The sequence below is a fragment of the Rhopalosiphum padi genome, chromosome 2, assembly GCF_020882245.1.
Source record: "Rhopalosiphum padi isolate XX-2018 chromosome 2, ASM2088224v1, whole genome shotgun sequence".
In the NCBI taxonomy this organism is placed as follows: Eukaryota; Metazoa; Arthropoda; class Insecta; order Hemiptera; family Aphididae; genus Rhopalosiphum; species Rhopalosiphum padi.
Window position 1 is genome coordinate 15,451,083 of NC_083598.1, and position 25,358 is coordinate 15,476,440.

Here is a 25,358-nt window from a genome sequence, read left to right on the forward strand (position 1 = left end):
TCAAACCTATAAAAACTTATTGATACAATTTATAACAGTCAAAAGTGAATAAAATAAAAAATAGTGATATTAAATATATAATACGATACTGCAAAAAATTAGATATGTGCAGCCATATGAGTTGAAGATTTTAACTTGGAAAACAAAGGTTATTTTCTACAAACTATGCATTTATTCTTAACTAAATGGTTTAAAATTGAACGGTATTCGTACAGCACTATGTACGCAAAATAAATCCCAGAGAATCTTCAAAATATTTAAAATAATACGTATTGACAAGTATAAAAAAAATGATACATTTTGATGATTGATTGTAATTGAAGACAACAACAACTAAAATATACGTATCATTTATCATCTAAAAGTTGAAAATCATATATTATTATCAAATATTATGTACAAAAGTAATTAATATATAATCATGTATTTTGTCTTGTATTATTTTTATTTATTTAATTGTATTTTATATTATATAAATATATATTTTAAATGAAATGTAATATGGGAAAAGTATATAATATTATTTATGATTAAAAACATATTTAAAGCAAAAATGTCATGTTTATTAGCCGGTGAATAAAATATAATATTACTATTTTATTTTTTTAACTATCGTATTTAATTATATTTATATATTATAAATACTAAGCTACACACCACACGAACATAATAACTAGTACTTACACATGTATAAGTAGTATTCTAAATTAGTGCTGTACTATTATCAGCAGAAAAAATAGTTTTAACTATGACATTTAATAAACTAACTGAATTGTCAACAAAATGTTTTTAGTTTGGTCAGAAACACCAATTACAAAACATTCATTGAATAACCAATAATACATCACATCATCAAACACGTTTTTTTAAATTACATTCAATATTTATAAGACTAATCATACAAAGTGTTATAATTTATTGTTAATTTATATAATTATTATAACCGTTAGTTGTATAACCAAAAAAAAATATTGATAAGTTAAATATTTTATAGGTATATAATGAATAGTTAATACTCAAGTTTATATAAAATAACTATATTATTTATTTGTATTGATATTAAAAACTTGATTCATTTTTTTAAATTTTTGATAAGAACGATCTCTACTGTAGGTACAAAAAAATCTCAAATAAAAAAGTACTTGTTCTTATTTCGGTTTGGATTCCATGATTAAATGATTTTTAAAAGTTTTAAATTTTAATATTGGTTTTTTCGTTTTTGTGTCGAATGATTAATTATTGACAATATACACTTGAATAAAAATATATGTATACCAGGTCTTCGTAACTATAGAATAATAAAATAGAGTTAAAAGTAAGTTAAAGATTAAATGGACTAGGTGGCAGAAAAAATATAAGTTAAATCAAATTAAATAAAGTTTTCTTGTAAACACAAGATATTTTAAAACATTTTCTTAAGAAAATAAACTTCCTAATGATATTTTATTATAGTAGAATCTTTCCATTGTGATTTTTAAATATTTAAAGAACCATTGTAAAGCTATCGAAATTGTTTTGCTATTGTTTTTATCATATGTAGGTTTATTAAAGTAAAATTGTTGTTATACAAAATTAAAATAAATATGTTAGTTTCTATAATTGCTTATAACGATTAACACAATTAAATTAACATTTGTTAAAATGTCTTGAATAATAAATATATGTATTAATTAATTATGAAATTCGATGTGTTTAAATCTTCTATATTGTTTAGTTATATTTTATGAAGTATATAATTAATTATTTCTATTTAAAAATTATATGAAAATCACATACAGACTGTACACATTTTTTTTACTACCTTGCACTCATACATTAATATACAGTGCACAAAATATTTAATAATATTTAATTTCAACTGAAAATACTATCATCACTGCGTAAGACATTCTAATTTTAATACTTATTACATTATTATTTAAAATTTGATAACATTTTATTACAAATAAATATAGTTAAAATACAAACCATATAAAAAAATAACAATATCCGATAAAACTATATTAATTGTATTTACTTAAATTATTTATTGAATATATTTAACTTAACGAAGGAAAGTTATATTTTTGACGTACTTTTATTACATCACCGTGGTTTTTTATGTAACTATAATTTATCAGCGAAATATTTGCATACGCACTTACCATAAAGTTTTGTTGCCAAACGCGTTGACGATTATTCAAAATGTCTCATTAGAACTTCGCGCAACATATTAAAGAGCTAAGATATCACTGAAAATCCGATGCATACAGTAATTTTATTGTGAATTACTTTTAAACGTATCCGGTAACCATAATTTTCGTTTCCCTTGGGTACATGTAACCAGAGTACCTATAGAATCACATATTCACACTATACAGCTGTGCAATGTGTATTATAATAATATTATCATCACCCAATTATTTCAATTCATAATAATTTTACTCGAGTGATATTACAAACGTACCCAACATTATATTATAATGAACTTCAAATTTACAAACATTTCCCTTTTCATTGGTATATAATATCTTTTAGTTTGAATAATTTTTAATTTTCAGTCTTGTCACATTGGACGATACCTTGTGACACATTACTTTTACACTATATATATATTTCATTTTCCGTATCAGAAATATGCTTGTCTGATTCGTACATGTATAAAATATATACACACATATATAATATTATATATTGTATAAGTACTACCAAGCGAGGTTAAAGTTGGTTAAGTTTATTAGCTTCAAAAGTTTGGTGCGGATTTCCGGTTTCTCCCTCGACGGCCGTGGCGGCAGCAGTAGAAGTGATGTTGTCTTTATATAACGCTACTTCCTTGTATAAAATTTTGATTACCAGCCACTTCTTCATCCTTTCTACTCTGTGGACTTTTAGTGGTAGTAGCAGCCACCAGGCACCAGTGAAGTTGTCCTACTCCTTCCCTTTGTAAGATAAACGGTTTTATATATACACGCATATACGCGAAACAGATATGACATTATAATAGCTGGGGAATTCCGTACAAACCCTCCGGGTTACAAGTCACAACTTATCATTAACTTTCGACAGCTTTTATATGTAAACGTTTTTGCACTATGGATACATTCTGGTGCGGTAACGGTGAAAAAGTGTGGGAAGTACGGTAAATTATGGTTAAGATCTAAACTATAAATACATTCACTATTACCTCAGGCGATACCACTTTATGCTGGCATTATCGTGGAGTCCTATCAGGCTAAACATTCATGATTTTTGATGTAGAACATGTAGGTATTACTTTTTATGTGCATTTATTTATTATACTAGTTAAAAATAATTATTTACAATAATTAAGTAAATAATAATGTAGTTCTGAATACTATTAGTGCTTACCTACATCATTAAAAATATGTTGAGGGTACCGTGTTTGTAAACGTCAGGTACGTTATACTTATTATGCTATTATTTAATAAAAATTTAATTTTAAAAGTAATAATATTATTTGATATTGAACTATAGCCAAACTATACATAAAAAAATTGAATTATATGATATTTTATAAGTACATAATATTTTTTGCTAAAAAAAAATTGAATTAATTTTATACATTTTGTTTGTTTGTTTGTTTGCTAATATGATAGTGATTTATAAATCCTTTTGTTTATGATTTTAACTATGATATATCATATTCCATTGTATGACAATAGTAATTTGTATGTACTATATTACTATAATTATCCACAATAAATAACTGATGAAACGAGATAAGTGAAATCACACTATGGAAGTGATTTATTTTCAAATGAATTACGTGTTTATTATTACATTTTTCAATTGCACGATCTCTTTAGAAAGATAAATGTATTGTATACACTATACATAGTTGATATGGTGGCCAGTGGACTGGAATTACGATGAAACCACATACTGCTATGTTCACGTTTCGGTAAACCAAGTCAATGTTATTTTATTTGCCGATATGAGGTCCTCGGTTGTGCTTCGCTAGTTTTGGTTGACACAATGGCGAAATCCCACAATGGGATTTGTGTTTCCTTAATGTCCGCACCTCAGACAGATTTATTTTGGCAATTTTCGACGTGATATATTTCCAGAGATGCGACAAAATGTGCGTGATGTTGTTTGAATACAAAACGCCGAGGGATTTATAGGACTGAACGAAGAAGTGTCATTTCACACTATGATCAAGTATTACACGACTATAAATTATTATGACGATATGATGTTTACGGTCGTTTAGGGCGAGAATATCATATGTGATAAAAATGAGTAAACAAAATATAAAAGTATGTTGATTATCATAAATAAAGCTTGTTGTAATAACATGGTGAAATATAAAGTAGTACATGTCATGTAAGTCACTAAAATTAAAGTAGATATATTTATAATTTATAATACCTTAAAATAAGAGTATACAATTATATTATTGTAATAATAATGAATATAATAATGAATGTTGAATTTTTATTTGCGAAATACTTTAATTTTCTTAAACATATACATAGGTATATTAATGCATGCAGTAAATTACTTACTTTGTGAACAATAATTATTTTAAATACCTATATAATTCAAAATTATTTTACTAAAATTTAATTAATTTTAGTTTATATTTAATCTTCATATGTCCAACAACTAATACGTCAATAAATAATGGTTGAGAAGCTACTAAATAAATCAAATAAAAACTAGAATCATGTATTTTGAATAAAACTCTGAATTTAATTATAATTAACCACTGGATTATTTATTTTTTCTTGTAAATCATGGCATTGTTTTTTCGCACTTGTTCTTATTGCAAATACAATTTTACAGGTTATATATTTACTGACAAAAAATATATCATATAAACAATTTAGTAAATATTTTAATAATTTAGTATAAGTAGTTAAATATTGTTTTATTTTCAATAATTTTAAAAACTAAAAATATTAACTAAAAATATGATTTTACTTGAAATTATATTATTAAATTATATAATTTTGATAAATAATAGGTATTGAGATGTCGGTTATTAATTTTTCATATTTTATATGTTTTGGTTTAGAACAGGACAACTGTTAACATAATTATATATTATTTAGTAAAAAAATCAATAATGACGCTTTTTTCAACGTAAAATTAAAATTATATTTTTAGTATACATTATTAATATAGTAGAATTTCTATTATAATATTTTATAAAAGATACATAAAATCTAGGTTTGGTTTATTAATGTTTTATAGCAAACCAGCAGTTATTTATAGCTATAAGTAGGTATTTAAAGTAAATATTATTATAAAAAATGAAAAAGTTAAATATTTTCGAAATTATGATTATTTTAAATTAAAGAACTACTCTGTATATCAACGTCTGCTTATTTTATTAAAATAATAGTTGGTAATTATAATTTTTCGAAAAAGTCGATTTAATATTAAATGTTTGTATATGCAAGTTTTGAAATTACTAGTTTCATTATAAAGCTCATTAATCACGAGGAAAAATATCTCGATGTCTCGCGTTAAAAAGTGACAATATAAGCATTGTTAATTTATCAGTCTTTTATATAAAATATAAATTCAGTTTTTTTATCATCTGTAAAAATAAAATAACCAGTGACAAGTCTGAAAATATTTCTCAACCAGAGTGTTTTTTTATGTAAAAATTCTTATTGAAAGTAATACTATTCTCATCATAATAATTATTCAACAATCAACTGCGAGAGAAAAGTTTAAAGTAATAACTAATCAGTTATATTATTGAGATGAAAAAACCATTCAATCAAAAATAATATATTTTTGTAGTAACATTGGTCTCAGAAGTAGACCACTTGCGCATTATTTCTCCGATCAAATGTCATTAATTCAATACATATTCAAGTTTACGAAATATGTGTAGGACATGTTAAGTGTAGAGCAAAATAAATTAGAAAAATAAAAAATATTCACATTTACCATTACAATTTACGCTTAAAGTGTATACTATTCTGTATTTGTTCATGCCAATATTTTACCATTACTTATAAAACAATACATTGTTAAACATTTTAAATATTCTTATATAATTATAATTTTACACACTAGAATTTATACTTAACCTAACTATGACATTGTTAATAATAATATAATATAGATAATTTTTTTATGAATTTGATTATAATTTTGATTTAATAAAGCTAGAAAATATTCTAGTTCTGATATTTATCATAATAAATACTATTCTGAAAAATACGTGTAAAGCTTCATATTTTATGCTTTTTTATTTCAAGCTGATATATTTCACGTACATAATTTTTAAAGGATTCCATTATACAAACTCAATCTGTTTGACTATTTTTCGTGACAATAGTTATCTAAATCCATAAAAGTATTTTTCAACTTTATACTTTTCCAATATCTATCCATCATGAACAAATAGTTTCCATCAAAATATCAAGACTTGATAATACGCTAATACGCTTTACTAAATATAATAAAACGTTTAAAAAAAAAAAACATAAAATTTCAACAGAACAATTCCAAGATTTTCAAAGAAGTGTTCAAATCATTTATTAAATGTTATATTTAAATAATATAAAACAGACTATATATTTAGAATTTCAAAACAATATAATATTAAAGCAAAACTTAATTTTTTAATTAATTTGTTTTTTTGATATTATACTTTTAATAATATAATGCATACCTCTTAAACAGCCCCAGACATAACTGATTTTTGAATTAAACGTCTTTACAAAATTGAAACTGTTTATTATTTAAAATATAAACTAATAAGCTATAATCATATGCAAGATAATGCAAAAGATAAAATGCAATAAATTAATTAATTTATGATAATAGATGATATTATTATTATTATCTATAAATCATGGGTTTCATAATTTTTTTTCAGAATATGGCTTGTTATTATAATAATTGTTTAAATAATATTTTGGATTATACTGCTATTTATAATTATGAATATTTGGAAATACAACATTTATGAATTGGTTATAATATGTATTAATTAAATTCCATTTTTGTTAACAAACGAATACATATTTAGTTGTTATTATTAAATTATTAAATGTTATACTAAACATGCACTATTTCTAATTAAAATATTTGCGTTATTTCCGCCAAAGCAATTTAATTTAAAATTCAGTTGTAGTATATTTATTTATTATGTGTAAATAAAACTTACGTAGTTCATAGCTAAATCCGGATGGTTCGTTTGTATACCATCGTCAAGTATAGACACAACTACTCCTTTTCCTGTGTATCCCTTTTGCCAGGCTGGTCCTATATTCATATCAAATCCTCCTTTGGCGCCTCCATTCTATATATATATTTATAAAAATATGTATAAATATATATTTATATATATTATATATATTATGTATGATTGTGTATATAGGGAAATAACATTTTAAACTTATATTCGCTTGCAAGTTTATATATTTATGTCAAACATAAAGCTTTAGTAATCATTCTGGACCAACTGGACAAGTGATTCATTTCCCTATGTGGCAATAATTTTGAACCCTGTATTAGCGACAGTTGTAATGTCATCGGTTCTCGTAGAGCCATAAATATAGCGTGTAGCCGGATTTCGCAATAACAATAAAAGGCGACATTATATAGTGTTGTAAAATATACGCGAATTACGTATTCCCTTAATTATTATTATTAGTAAACGTGAAATTACCAACAATTCATACATAATACCATCTCTGGCAGAACCTAATTCATTATTTTCATGAATTTACCAAATAATTATCGACCAATTAAACAATAAATAATTATGAGATTGTAGGTAATATCAATATTTTCATTCAGTTAGCATACAAAAACAAACCAAATCATTATAAGCGTTTATTCTGATAATTAACAATAACAATTCTAATAAAAAAGTAAAACTAGAACATTGTATCATTGATTACAAATTCTGTAGTATTTATAATTATAATTATAGTATAAATACTAGAAAGGTAGTTATTATTTTAAATATAAAATAATATAAATGTATTGTATAATTACAATAATGGTTGTATTTAGGACTTAAAATCAATTAAACTAATTATATTTTGGAACAAAATGGAAATATAATACCTTTAAATTAAAAGATATATTAGGTAATTAAGAAGATTTTTACATTATTAACGAAAGATTAAATTTTTTTATTACTTAGAAGTATATAAATAAAAAATTATGTATATTTATGTAATTAATGTAATTATGATTTATGATTAATAAATAGATTATAAATAAATATGTATATGTGTAGGTGTGTGTTTGTGTGTATGTGAGCTGATAAACTAAACGTCTAATAATAAATTATTACTCTAATATTTTAAACTCAAAATAAATGTAATTAAAATGTCATAGTGTTGTAGTCCTAATATATTATAAGATGCACAACAACATCAATAATAATACTTTTATCGTTATTTAAAAAAAAAAATACAGATTTGTGTAATTTGTAAATCCTCAATGTACACTTTTTACGTAATATCTAAGTCAAAAGATAAATATCCACTTTTGTAGAAGTTTGCAAGGCTATTGCATAAAATTAAATCATTAGTGTAATTTTATGCAATTATCAATCACTGGTGTTTGTCTAACATTCTGTTTGGTGAGTTATAAAATACGTTATACACTCAATATATGTATTACGTACATAATAATTTATAATTTTATAAGTGAAAAAAATCCTTAAAACAGTTCAAACGTATTATTTTTTATTTCATAAGCTAAATTATAACAATTTAATTTCAATGTTAGGTACCTGAAAATTCTAATTATAATTTGAATAATAATAATATTTGTTCAATATCATTGTTGCTGTTTATCTTTCTACAATACATTTATAGATTAAAATAATATTTTAAATGGGTAACCATAAACAAAAATTATAAAATGTCAAAATAGTGAGTGATTTTGTTAAATTTTTCTTATGTCTCATATTTTTGTTATTTTTGTAAATGTTGATATTTTTTTCAGCTAATAATGTTAGTAGTTATCTTTAATGAATTCAATTTTCTAGTATTTTATTTTTCTTACTACAATTTGTTTGTGGTTAAATACATTTGGTTTATTTTTGTTTATTGATTTATCTATACCTAAAAGTTTTACATTAATATTAAAATATTAAAAACATATAATTTACCAACAACTTTTTTTTAAATTCATCTTGAATAAATTATAAATTTGTTTTCTAATGTATATAATATTATTTAAATTTATTTGTACTATCAAGTGAAATTCATTGGAATTCTTTAATTTAATTTTTAAGCTTGTGATGTTATGACACAAGAATTATAATGATTAAATGTTATGTTATCCATTTTAAATAAACAATAAATATATTACATATATTATTCTTAAAAAGCAAAATTGTATATAATAACAATAATATTTTATACACTTTGTGGAGACTTCGATGTTTTACTCGAAGATTTTTTTTCACTTTAAAATTAAGTTGAAAACGGTTTTTGGTTAAAATAAAATTTTTTAATATTTTAGGTTTTTAGGTTTATTTAATTTCGCTAAAATAATACCACGATAAATTAAAATTCCTTGTTTTTTATAACTATTTCTACTAACAAACTGTAAAAAAACTAATATTGGAATCAAGTAAAATCAACAAAATATTGAGAACGACTCCGGTTTAGGAAAATAAGGGTATCGGAAAGGTTTTAGTTTCTATATTTTTTTCAAGGTTCCCATTAAAAGACCTGATTTTTTTTTATTTCTGTTCCAATCCCGGATCTCAAAGCTTTATTATGTTAAAAATAATTTTTTTACTATTTTCTCATAACCAACAATATAATTATCATCCACTTTTTTTACGAGTCACTAATGATGACCCTCTATGAAAAACTATGTCAGATGTAAATTTAATAAAATTAATTAACAAATTTTTCCTACAGAATCTATATTTTACCACTTTAGGATTTTAACAAAAGTAAACGTTCTACTGCAGTAATTAAGCATGCATTTTTTTGACTGAAACGTTTTTCTATCCCAGAAAGAATATTATCCGTAGTAGAATAAAATACTAAACCCTTAATTTCTTCCAATTTGTTTTCCAAAGTTTATTGTAATGAATTTTGATCAATTTTGAAAGTTAATTTTATTTTTTAACTTCAATAGGTAATTAGAGTTTTAAGTTCAGATATCTATAAATCTATAAATTTGAAGTTTTCTCATTTTATGGGAATAACTTTATATGTAACTAAGGAGAATGTTATATAGATATGTTTTATATCAAAAATAGTCAAACAAAATTCGAGTAAAAATTAAAGTCCCATAATCATAAAATGAATAATTAAAATCTTGCATTGTAGTAAAACTAGGTTGATCTATTACATTTTATTCTTAATATGAATATTAGTAAAACGCCATTAATTAAACAAAAGAATTTTGGGATTATATTTTAGTATTTTAAATGTTTATAATGATTTATTTTAGACATTTTATTTTTTTTTAATAATTTAATTTATTTTGCAAACAAAATTAGTTATATAATTTTAATATTACAATGTTTGGTTTACGAATGAACAATAACTGTAAGTACATATAACAAAAAAACATGTTTTGATTTAACATGAAAATTAAGCTAATAGATGCAAATATACAACATAATTTTGTAGATTATTAAAGTAATGCAATTAGATTAAAAAAATAAAGAGTAAACGAATTAAAGAATATAATTAGTGTGGTTAAAATGTTAAATAATTGGCAGTTATCAACACATCGGGTAATTGTAAATTTTTAGTTAAAAAAAAAGTATATTGTTATTATTTTAACAATAATATATTAATATAAGTTCTAGTAGAGCTAAAATTTCTTGTATCAATTTAAATGTTTCAAAGCACTTGATAATCAAAACGTAAAACCACAATTATTTTTAGATAAATATAACTATATATTGCTTTCAAATGAAATCCATACATATGAGTATATATAATATATATCAACTAAATATGTTCACTTTCATAAGTATATTTGATCTGAATAAATATTTTAAAAATAAAAATCCAGCTTTAATTCATTGAACACAATATTATTAAAATAGATTAATAATGGTTTTACATCTTTTAAATCAAAGAAATTGCTCATTATTCATTTAATATTTAATTGACTACAGTTTTTTTTTCATTGATAACTAATCAATTTATATGGACATAATTAAAAAAAGAATACGTTTTCATATTGGAGTTACCTGTTGACTTTTAATTTAAAAACAATAAATAATATTCCATTCAGGAAATGGTTATGAATTGAATATAATATAATATGTATTATACATATAATATAAATTGTTGAAAAAAAATATATATATTGCAATTTTTATTATTTTTAATTATTTTCATCATCACCTTTTATAAAATAATTGTTCCATTTTTTTTATTAAACTATATAAAGGATAAAATAATATATATAAAAAAAAAACACTTCAAAAATTATTTACACTAATAAAAATAACCTTGTTAAAAACCTATTATACACCTAATAAATTATTTATAAAATATAACTTTCTTAGATTAATACACTTACTTATACTATAATTAAACAAATAAAAAAAAAATACAATAGAAGTATATAGAAGAATTAACTCTAATATTTATTTTTTCGTCTTAGTAATATTGTAGAGTATCTAAATTTAAAAACTGTAACAGTTCATTTAAATATTTAATATTAATTAGTTATTTTTTTAAAAATTTAAACCCATAGTAGATTGATTTTCTTTAAAAATGATCAATGGTTGTCACAAATATTTCTTATACACTTAGAGAAACTAAAGATCAAATAATGTTTAAATCACTATAAATGCAACTTATGAGAAATTAAATATTTTGAAAATATTAAGAACTATGGTTGTTTTATTTTAAATTACAACTTAAATGATATAAATTACAATATAGTTAATAGCGTAAAATTGTTCCCTTATCTTCCAATATATTAGTACAACATTTTAGGTATTATAATGTACTGCCACGTTGAGCGTTGTCGTAGTCGTGGTCGTATGAAAGACATGTATTATATTTTTATCTAATTTATGTTATGTATAATATTATTACGATATTAATTTGTAAATATTTGTATTTTATTAATTAATTTGATATATAGTAATTGCTATACGATTACAGAAAACAATAATACTATGTATTTAAAATTAAGTAGATGTTTACAATGCTGTGTAATTGATTAAATAGTAATAGTATTGAAAAAGTTGTTTTGATAAATTGTTTTTGATGAATTATATTAAAAAAAAAATATTTACATTCAACTATTCTAGATTGATAATACATCATGATAATACAATATGTAAATAATTAACTATTGCGTTGTAGAATTTCAAACAATTGTATTGTTAAAAATAGTTAATATTAAATTTTAATTAATATATCAATTTTTGTTAGGACATTTGTTTTCCGTTTCAGGGCAAATTTGTTATCGAATTTAATCAATGCAGTTATTTACTAAATTATTATGGGCAGGCATATTATTTTATTTTTAGTTTATATTACCATATTTAATTGAATTGAACATAATTAATGTATAATATAATTATATAAATTGAAAATAATACCTGTCTAGTTGTTTATTTATGTGGAGGTGTTACTCAAGATTAAGCGAGTAAACAATATCAGAAAAGTGTTTGGCTGAATTAGAATGCGTGTTAATTCTTTGTACGAGTAAAAACTACAAGAAATACATTTCTGAGAACAATTATAATTATTTCTATTAAGCACTTTTAATTATTTAGACGCATGTAACTTTTGTAATTGTTGTTGGTCTTTGGTTTATTTCTAAGAAAAAAATAATAATTAAAATATTAAATTAGTACTATAATATAGAATTTAATACATTTTTTAAGAAACAAATAACTGTACACTTATAAAATTATAATTATTATTACAAATGATCATTATTTTTAAAATAATAAAATAATGTTTGTTTTAATGTTATATTTTATTTCGTACAAAAATATATATCTTATAGTTCATTTTAAGTTGGTATACATTATAATATAAGTAGTATAATAACATGAACTCTTGATATTTCCATTGATATAGAATTTGGATGAAATTTCGTTAGTATAATATTACGGAAAAGGTAATAAATTAAATCATTTGAGGTTTTTGAAAATAACTTTTTTTAAATTGAAATATCACGATGTTATTAAGAGTAAATTATTTATTGAAAAAAGTGGTATAAAAAATGTAAAATATTCGTTTTTGGTGCCAACAAATCAAGGCATTTAGCCAAATTTAACTCGTTTTTTATATAATATTTGTGTTTTATTCAGTTAAAAAGATATTCTAATAAATAAGGTAAATTAGAATAATATTTAAAACTAATACACCGATTTTAATTTATACAACTATACATTTAATTATTAACATTCGTATCATACAAATGAAATATGATATTCAATATTGACTGTACCATTTATATTTGTCATACAAATATAGGTATAAATAATCAATATGTCTTTCGTTTGTATTTTTTTTCACAAAAATAATTATTAATTATTAATTAATTTTAGAGTTGAAGATTTTTTATTCGTCGAAAGTAAACCAGTGTCATATACATTCATACGTTCATAAGTATATTTTTCAAAACCATAATTTAACTAAATTCTAAGGTTTGTATTCTAATTTTTTTTTTTGCAATACATTTCTAGTCAAAATTAGTATTTCGAAAATTATTGAATGAGATATTTTTTCCAATTTTTAGACTTTATCCACAAAGTTTACAGTAAATCTAAATATAAGCGATATAGAAATAAACACATTTAAGAGAGCATGGTATTCACCGAGATTGTTTCAGAATGGTTATTTCAGAACTCGATGATTTATTATTCCTTTCAACCCTTTTCCCTAAAACACAAAATTTAATATTTCTGGCATAGATAAGTAGAGTAGTGACCAACCTAACAATTAAAAAGCAAAATTTTGTATTAACTATCGTTATTTTTTGGATAACTCAATTATACTTATAATATAATATATAGATACATGAATTTTAATTTTTGTTTAAACATATATGTATGTATATATATATATAAGTATATTAATAGACATAACATCCAGTAATGAAGATATTGGGACGTTGGGAGGGTCAAGAAGTTGGAACCCATCACCACTCCGAAATGGCATGCATTTTGAAAAACAAAAATTTATGTCTACAAAGTTATAATCTTTTCCATTGTCGATGGTATGTAATTTCGGGAAAAAAAATATTAGTCCATTCCTAGATAAAAAAAAAAAAAATTTGTGGTACTACTGATCGAGACCACTGAAGGTGTGTCAACTTACATCATACAGCAATATCAGCGCATTAATAGTAGTTTTAGTGTTATACATTTCAGTGCAATAATAAATCATATTATTTGAAAAATACAACTCTAAGCGGAAATAGTAACATGTGGTCGAGATAACAAACAAAATAACAAAAAAAAATATTGTTATAATACTGGTTTTTTTCTCACTACGAATAATGTAAATATATTATTATTATGCATTTTTTAAGACAGAAATTTTGTGTAGTTGTATATGAAGTGTATTCAAAGTTTAGGTATAATATTTTGTATAAAGACTTAATATTTTTAAAAAACACCTCTTTTATTAAAATAATAATCAGCTTTTTATAAGATGTACAATGTATATGGTATAGATATTTAGTTAGTAGATAATTAAAAATATATATCATTAAATGTTCAAAGTTTTTTTTTGAGTTAATTTTTACAAAGTCATATATATATATATTATTAAAGGATAAAATCAAAATAGATATAACTCAATTTCAATATTAAAAGAAATCAATCTCGATGGAAAATTTTACTTTTATCTTTATGAAAAAGTTATTAGCATTTTAGAGTAAACCCAAAAGATAACATTTCAAACGTCCAACCGTCACAGTCGAAGATTCATGAATTATTATACTGAAATCATCTTAAAATTGATTTATTTTCGAATCAAACTCCTTTATATACAAATATTACATTTTTATTAATTTTTCATAATCTTTTTGATACTGTAGTATATATTTGATCTCATAGGATATTTAAACTCACTACAGTTATATAGTCATTAAAAAAAAACATCATCTTTATCAATAATAAAACACTTTTTTTTTGTTAACACAATGTACAAAGTAGTAAGTTACATGAATAACATTTTAATAAAAACTATTTATTATTTTACAATACATTAATATTTGATAGTCAAATTGGCTCCCTATGCAATTAATTTTTTTTTCCTATCAACTATTACTTAATTCTTAAGAGACCGTATCAAACATTTGTGTATTTTACCTAGTAATCCTTGTTACAATTTAACATTTGTAACGTCTACTGTGTAACTAAATTATCATTAAAACACAATTTCACATACTTTCAAAAAGTTATGACACGTCGTTGCAAAATGTCTGTTACAATTATTTGACGTTTTGAATTTGTTAAACATTTATTTTATTTATTTTTTATTTTTTTATTTAAATTAATATCAACAGATTAATGGGCCTCACTGAGAAAAAAACTCGTGTGGAGGCCCATATAAACATACCTATTTATTTCATAGTTCTCTGCTTCAAAGACTTTGTAACAAACTAATAATTATTATAATTTATAATGTAAAACAATTAACTCCTGCCCAACATAATATTGATAATACAATATGACTATTTTTGTTTATTGTATTATTTCTATTTTAAAAGTTTATTCTAAAATAGGTATATGTTACAAAGTAAGATTAACTTGCTAGTAGCTACGTAGAAGTATTTCATTTTAATTTTTAATTATTTCGTTATTATTAATTCTATTCTATTATATATTTATATTAAATCACATTACGACAATACGTTGTTTAACTTAATTTTTACAAAAATATTATTTAAGATTATAGGTTAACGATTTCAATTCATATATATATATTTTTTTTAATATATGTAAAAATAATAAAAATTATATATATATACTAAATATAGTATATATTTAATACTTCTGTTAATGTCTTAATATATAAGATTATCTTAAGAAGTCATGTACATTCATATATTAATATATCCTTTATAACAACATTATACGCGTTTTAACTACTACTTTAGATGGACAATATTAGTTACATAAATACAGATATCTTTATTAAATTGAAGTTATTTATTACAACATTATTTAACAACATATTTGAACAGTTTCTGACATTTTGTATGTTTGATGTATATAATGTTAATAATTACTTTACTAATATATGCATCTTTTGTAGAAAGCGGATTTCAAACAATTTATGATAACTATACAATTCCGAGATATGATAAAACATACAAATTAAATTTTTATGATTTTATTTTTTTTAAATAATAACAGTAAAATTAATATATCATTATCCATTCATCATTATATTATACTTTTTAAAATAATGGTTAAGACATTTTGAAAAATTCGTGAAAAATTGTTATAATATTTACCGTGAAAAAATAAATTGAAATTATTATTCTGTTGTTTAACATATTATAGTAATACTTTTAACGTAGACATACAAATTAAATATCTCTTATTAGTAGGTAATAAATAACTTTCTTTGTGATCACAATGTGTTAAAAATGTGTAAGTGTTCTTTTTTTCGCTTATATCAAATTGCGATCAAATGAAAAGTGCTCGTAAAGTATTTATATTGCTATAGTGAAATTTGAGTTTCCTCACGAACATCCAGTATATTCGTCCAAACAAAAAGAAAAATGTTATAGATGCATTCATTTTATTGACCCCATTTTATACTTATTTTTAGAGAGAGATGAGAGTAATAACTCTATGACAAAAATCATTAAACAAGTGTCCCATATTTATTTTTATGACGAAATAAATAATTCTATTAACCAAGGATTCTGTTAAGACTAATCAAATTAAATATAAATTATTTTTCATTAGTTGATATATTTGAAATTTGAATAAAAGAAATAATAACTTATAAGATAAAAAAAATATATTTTAATCCTTATTAATATGTTAAAATTTTATTATTAATTTAAATTATATTTGTAATTAACAAAATATTATGTCTGTTTTTTTTATTTATGTATAAATTATACCTCACGTATGATTAATGGCTATTATTCTCTGTATATTAGTGTTTAATAACTCAAATACTACTCATTTAAATTTAAATATAAATATAACCATATAAAAAAAAAAATAAATAAATAATAGATTTACAGTAATAAGAGGTGGTTTTCGTTTGAAAAAAAGTAAGTCATCACATAACACTATACAAAATATGTAAGTATTTAAATAAATTTAATTTATCAATTATAATTGGCGAAAAAATATAAGTATCTAATCAAAGTATTTAACCTAACCTAGTTTTATACATTTTATGTCATATACCTACAACGTATATGCTTTATAATATAAGTGTACTCATTTTTATTTATTTTTGTATAAAAAGTATTAGGTATCATTTTAATACTTGATGAATTGCATAATATTTAAATTCTGAAATCATTATACGATGATGGTTTTCCTATGTTTATAAATTATAATTTATGTAACATATAAAAATGGTTACCTAATACATATTATTTATTTTCAAATAAAATAGAAATTGTAAATTTTGAACCATGGAATGTTTTAGACATTCATTGAGTGATCAGTATTCTGCTCCATTCTTCTCCCATTTCAATTGAATGGCATACTCAAATGATGTGCAATCAATGAATAATATACAAGAATACCTTATGAAATAGGAATCTCTTATTATTTAAATTCCATGTTATTTGCTTGGTAATCGTTTGTTTTAACTTTTAATATATAATAGAGTAATAATAATAATATTTTTTTTGAATTCTTTTGAATGCATGTATTACAAATAATGCGCTTTTTGATGTTTAGAACTAATACTACATTAATTTTATTTAAAAATGTATATTTATCTCGATTGTTTAACATAATATTTGAATGCTTATTGTAAATCATGAAAATTAAACTTAAACATAGTATATCCCATAAATAATTATCAATTTATGTTTTAAATAACAGGAAACAATGGTAAATGTGCTAACTCTACATCTAGTCACCTAACTAATTTAGTCTTACAATGATTATAATTAGTTGTTTTAATAGAGATTTATTTTTTTCTTAAATACTTCAAATATGTATGATGAATAAATTTACTTTTAATGGTTTATACATAATAATCATGGAAGGGAGCAAAATAAAGCAATCGTACAATTTTCATAAGCTATTAAAAATGTTTATACTTTTGAATTCCAAAAATAATTTTACCTAGAAATTTAATTTAATTATATGTTTCGAAATTTCGTATAAATATTTTATTAAATATTAAAATGAAATAATTTTAATTAATCAATATCATAATTCGTCAGATTTATAATTAAATCGTTACTATTAAATGTTAATAAAGCACACATAATTTTATCGAGTACACAATTTGATTTATTTTACAATTCTTATACATTTTTAACATCAATATAATAACGTTAATTTTTTTATCTTTAATAGATAATATACAATATTCTGACTAATTTATTAAAAAAAATAAGTATATTTTGATACTTTCTCGTTTCGAACATTTATTTTTTATGTACAGTTAAATATCTTTTTAACTTACGATTTTATATATATTTATATATATTTGTAACTAATAATATGTATAATTTTTCTAACACGGCGATATGAGTATGCAATATTAATACATGAATTATTAATTTCCACGTCGAATAAGAAAGTATTTCATATTATTATGACGTGTATATGTGTATTTATATTATGTGTGTTATGACTTGTCACTTACAATTTACCATTAAATATAATATAGTATTAAAGTATTAATTTATAGAAACTTTTGTTATATCACCATAATAATAAAAACGATATAAACAACTCTAACTGTAATTTCAGTAAATAATATAAGCTAACTAGTTACTATAACATAGTGTACATGAATAGTTCTGTAACAAAAAGTATAACAAATTAAAATAAATCTGCCTTAGGGTATATATTATTGTATTTTCTAGTTGACCAAGCAAAAGTTTCTTTTGTGTTCTTCATTATTTTTATTTTATGAACTTTTAATCTAGTAATAATTTTAACGCCATGTAAGTTAACAAAAATTAATAATTATTTATTTAGGAACTGTTTATCTGAATATCTGCTAAAATTTAGATAATTGGTATTAAATCATCTCTCTAATCAGTTATCTATTATCATTTTAAATATATAAACTTAATAGTATAATAAAACTATTGATTTTTGTGAGTCTATAAAAATTATGACTACTTTAATATGTTTATAATTTTATTGTTAAACTAAAAAAACATTAATTTAAAAAATATTTTTATGTTTATGGATTTCAACGTATAAACTTGAATAAATTAGAAAAAAGTATGGTTTAGTAATTGAATAAAATAGTATGTAAACCGTATATACCTATAAAAATAATTTATGGAAAATAGAATTATGTACAATATTTTATTATTATATTTTTTTTTTTACAATACAGTGATTGGCTTTTTTAGTTATATATTAAATCAAATTTAATATTTTATTTAAAAATAATAATAAATAGTAAGTTATTTCCTATGACTGATAAAAAGTAAGTAATGTCTATATAATTTAATATTTAACTTTTCTTGTTTATAATATAAACATTTTTTGTATGATTAAATTTCCAAAAAAATTTGTTCATACATTTTTACGTAGTCAATGGATCGTTTTATAATTGAATAAATTAAAAATAATTTTGATATTAAATTGTTAACAACTTTTTTGGTTTGATTCGATACATAGTTTTTTATTCAATATCACGATACGATATCAATATTTTAAAGCAGATTGGTGCATTACTATAATCTTTTAAGAATATGTGCTTCACTGTAAGCAACATAAAAAAAATACTTTATCAAGTATTTGATTAGTTTATGAGTTAGAATATCATTCAATAATGATTATGTAATAAATTATATTTACTATGACTGGAGAATTATAACGTAAAGGTGTTCTATAATTGTTTTACTGATAAAAATAATGAATAACTGAGCTTATAACGTAATTTATAAAAATAATATTTAAATTTTACAGTAAAAAGCTACATTAACTTTATAGTTAAAGAAAAATACCAGTAATCAATATTCATTATTAGATACCAAGAAGAAACAGGTTTTTCATTGATAAATAAAAGGTCTTAGTTTCATGTAATGTTATTCATAAGGAGTTACTTTTTTTAAACTTTTAAAGAAAACAAAATACTATTAATGAAGTCGATAAGCATATCATATATATATATATATATTGATATTGTTTTTAATTAGTCATTTTTGCAGCTTGTTTTTTTTTTTTTTTTTAATAAGATCAAAGTAATAATTTCTATTCAATTTTTAACAATGTATACGTATACTGGATTTATAATATTCTATATATACTTAGATTCTGATTAGTTGTCATAAATAATCTGATTAAAATATCTGGGCATACTCTTGTGTATAGATGGTTTTGATCTTGATGTCATTGTACAACCTAACCCACTAAAATAGATGTGATAAATTTGAGTTCAAAGATCAATCTTCATATTCATAAAAGCTGAGCAAAGGATATGAAAAGTTCAGTAAATATTCCCAAATATAGTTTTTGTTTCATTATATTTATTTTATTAATAATGATTTCTTTATACAGAAGGTCGAACAATTATTTTTACCAAAAACATGACATGTAACTAATTATTCATTATTAATATGTTATGGAAAGAAATAAATAGAAATAGCTTTTTTTATAAATTAAAGTTGATTTTATATTATACATAAAATATTATAATTTATGTGGATTTTAAAATTTTAACTTCCTAAAGTCTAGTTATAATTAAGAATTAACTAGGATTAAAATTATGATTTTTCGTATTAATTTTTAAATAAATATTTTTTCATGAACTTTTAATAAATTAAATATTCTAATATATATATATATATATATACATAGTACCTACGTTAACAGATAGGAAATGTTTTAAATATATTTTAACAAATGTCATTAGTTATTTCTTTCATTTAAAAAACTACTGTATATATTTAATTTTTAGGTCAGTTTAAAATTTAATGCAACTATGTGAAGGAAATTCGATATCTTTTAATGATCTAAATTATATATTAATTAATACTTGGCTTTTAAATGTTATCTGCAAAAATTTTTTTTTAAATATGATGTGTTTCAATAATAAATATTATATACATTAATACAATATCACAATTTACTTTAAAACATCTTATTTATATACATAATCATTCATATTGTGTAAATTAATGATTTATAGAACATTTTTTAAAATAACTTACCAAATACCATTGATCACCAAATAATGGATCGGGGAACCGCAATACTGGTTTTGAAATAACGTGTTTTGTAACGTTTCGTGTTGGTACAAAATCTCTTTTAAATCTTTTGAGCTCATGCTGTTGTTGTGACCATATGATCTAAAAATAAAGTAAATAAATGTTATTTATTTGTTTCTAACGATAATTGAATTAAAAAGGTAGGTAATACATGTCAACAAACGGTGATAATGTTGATAATATGTATTCAATTACTATGAAAAATGTAAAAAATATAGCCTGAACTCAATGATAATTATTAAATGAAATAAAAACTCATGTATTGGTTTGAGTATCATTATTATATCCATTAATGTACCATTATATGTTATGGAACAACAAAAAAACATAACAAATTACCAAATAGTTATGAAATAATAATAGTACTATTTATTGAGGTATTAAAATAAAGAACAACTTTAAAATTATTTATACTTATTTATTAATCATCAACTAGGAAGTATAATATTACAATATATATATAGTATATAGTATATAATATTATAGTATTCGTCTAAAGATCAAAATAAATACTAATGCAATTGTAAATTTAATCTATATAATATAAAATTAAAATATAATAAACACATTGCGATACAAAATTAACAAAACTATTGTTTGATTCTATCATTTTCATACATAATTGAATCCATATTATAGTACAATAAAATGTATAAATGAATTTAATCAAATCTTTATCATATTATTTGTTTAAACACAATTGCATAATATGTATAATTATGTTATAAACATAAAACATCGTATACATAATATATATACTATTTATAGAGATACTTGTCTGTTCGAGATACAAAATGCAAGAAGGTATAACTTAACTATATAACATAAGTTATTTTGCAGTCACGTCCCACGTGGTTAGAAACTGCTTTGCTTGATGTTAACCAATGGTATGCTACCAATATAAACGAAAACTTGTCAAACACGGTATCTGTGGTAAAACTTGATAATCACGAAACAATCGATTCGTGGAAATTTAACAAAAGTCAAGCAAAACAAATAACTTAACAAAAACTGATTATAATACTTATAGCTTATTTTTATATTTAATTGTATTTTTTTCATTATTGTGGTTCAATAAACTTAATAATCGTGTTTGAATTTATTTTATTTTTAACTTTACTTTATGTATGTAAAAACTTAATAATAAAATAGTATCTAATAGTATTCTAAATAATAAATAGATTGTATTAAAATTAATGCATTTTTACAGTGAACTACATATTATAATGTTGTTAAATAAAAGTTTCATAATATATTAGTATACAATAATTCAATACTTGTATAAAAATAAATATTTTAGATTAAACGAAGATAATATGTACCTATTGATTTAAAGTTGTTTCATTTTTTTTCCATTTTATATACTTGTTTAGTACATTTAAAAATAGTTCATTATTTTGATACATTGTTAGTGAAATATTTAAAACGAATTAAAATGTATATTATTTTACTAGCATAAGCCCTTATTAAACTCACGCTGAATTTCCGTTACAGGATGGTTCATCGCCAACAATAACAACTTGCGTTATTTAAAATATCCCAAATATTCCCTATGTCTATTATACTACATTTATAATATTATATTGCAAAATTTTCTGAATAAAAATTTAAAAAAAAATACATTCAATCGAATAATTTTTAATGTGCAAAGTTGGCACTGTACATTTTTGGTTACGTACATGCTCACAAAACAAATGTAAAGTGAAAAGTATATAAATAAACCATAAAATATACAATTATTTAATTTTAATATTTATGTTACTTTTATTTGTTTAGATAATAATTCTTAAAATTGTAACTTAAAAGTAATAACTCAAAAAAAAAAATAATAATAATTTCAAAAGTCATTTATAATTTATTATTAGAATTATATTAGTTTTATTATTATACAACATATACATAGAATATAATGGTATAGTTATTTGAGAATCATTAGAACTATTTTATAAATTCAACAGTGATTAATTTTAAGTTTAAAGTTTGAAAAAATATATCGTAATTATTTTTTTATGAAATAGTGATCTGTATAACGTATAAATTATTTCCGTTACTGTAATTATTATAAAACTTGTAAAATTAATATAAAATATAGTTTGTTTTTGACGTCCAGACGTTACATTGAATTTTATAAACGTACGCAGTTTTTTACATTATTTATAATTGTGTTTATCGTAGATAAAGATAATCCAATATCAATCTTTACTATCAGTTGGTATTACAGAAATCCTATGTTCACGTGTACATAATAGCTTATCAAACAATCAATTTAACTATCTTCTGAAGACCACGCTAAACATAATATCAGAAACTATGGTATAACGATGAACTTAATAAACAAACACTGTGTAATTTATACGGTAATCTGCTCACACAATACGTATTATAAGCTATCGTCTATGCCCGTTGTGCGTAATATCATATTTCTTTAGCGTTATCTATTGTAAAGTAAAAACACCTAATACATTCAATTGTCAACAGCATTAGGTTTTCTTTCAAATATACATCATCATAATCATACATAAATCTACTTTTAAATTATATATGTTTATACTATAAATGTATATTGTATAGTATGTATGTCCCATACGCACTAAGTGCATTCTTTCTTTCCGGGAAACGGACGTCCATTTCGTAAAATGTATCTATATCTTGTATGGTATTATGTTGTTTTTTTACAAAGCATACTTATATAATATATATACAGTATACACTCGTACGTTTAAAAAAAAAAAATGCAAAATAACTACTTATACTATGGGTTTTGAAATTTATTTTATTTTTTTAATATTTCATTCATATGAAAAATGTTGTTTTATAAACAAATGTTTTATGTTTTATGAATTGTATTATTTAGTAAGCATTTGTTAATTAACAATTGTTTGATAATCATTTCAAATAACATAATATTTATAAAATTAAATTTGTGTTATTAGTTATATGTTTAACAATGCACTATAGTCAAGGCGATTCCTAAACCACGGCTATAATAGTAACGCCAGTAACGTCAATAAATCATAAATTTTAATAGTTTATGTTTTCTATATGTAATCATAAATCGATACAAATGATCTACGAGGATGAATATAAAAAAAACCTATATTTTTTTTAAGAAAAGTGATGTTTTCAATTTTGAAATATTTCAAATTAAGAACCTTAATAATTATTTAAACAATAATAATAATACGTAATAATTATAACAATCTTTACTATAGAAATAAATCCAATTAGCAAAATATAATATCAAATCATAACATTAAATTAAGTTAAATATGATTTTTTTTTTAAACATGTGAAAAGTATATAAGTAATATAAGTATAATTAGGTATATCATGTATAATATATTTGATATTATTGTTTATATAGCACCTACATAAAATAATAAGGTAACCAATAGAATGTAAATTATGGAACATTACGAAAAGCTTTAAATCTGAAAATATGATTGACCATTATAATTGGATATTAATAACTAATTAGTTTATTACTTTTTAAGAATTACCAAGTAGGCTGATAGGACTTTAAAGTAAAGTTTTACTTTTAATATAAGCATAATAATAATGGCTTGACTAACCTAATGAGTGATTTAGCCACAAAGCTTTTTTTAATTATTAATTTATTAGATCGTAAATGTCAGAAATGACGTTTGTAGAAACTTCTATTACTTCAAAATGATAAACTATTTTCATTAATTATATTTTCATATTATTATGAAAAAACCTAATACGTTTTTATACAATATCAATATTATTAAATTGTATTATACTTTTATGGGTCAATAAACATTTGCATTGTCAGTATTCCAATTAAAAGAAAAAATAATTTATACTTTTGTAGTAAATCCTATATTCATTTTTATGTCTATTTTAATCAAAACGCACAAAATATAATTTGTGGGTCATTACGCCATGACCGTTTCAACTTTCAAAACATTTTTTTCTTCGGGAAGGTATTTTGACGTAGCGTCAAAATTATATAGACTATTGTTTTTGCAGTATCATAATAGATTATTAAATTTACC

At 21.7% G+C, this 25,358-nt stretch overlaps 2 protein-coding genes across 5 annotated transcripts in view; one reads left to right on the forward strand and one right to left on the reverse strand.

Annotated features, from left to right (window-relative positions):
- Positions 1-25,358, forward strand: part of LOC132923052 (aquaporin AQPAe.a) — a 478,481-nt gene that overhangs the window by 345,191 nt on the left and 107,932 nt on the right. The gene's annotated exons all lie outside the window — the stretch shown is intronic.
- LOC132923046 (uncharacterized) overlaps positions 1-25,358 on the reverse strand; it is a 107,694-nt gene that overhangs the window by 41,120 nt on the left and 41,216 nt on the right. For all 3 annotated transcript variants that reach the window (XM_060986843.1, XM_060986844.1, XM_060986842.1), the window contains exons 3-4: positions 21,283-21,420; positions 7,136-7,270 (exon numbers count right to left, since the gene is read on the reverse strand). In XM_060986843.1, the coding sequence (XP_060842826.1) occupies positions 7,136-7,270; positions 21,283-21,420 (273 nt within the window). The remainder of the gene's footprint in view (positions 1-7,135; positions 7,271-21,282; positions 21,421-25,358) is intronic.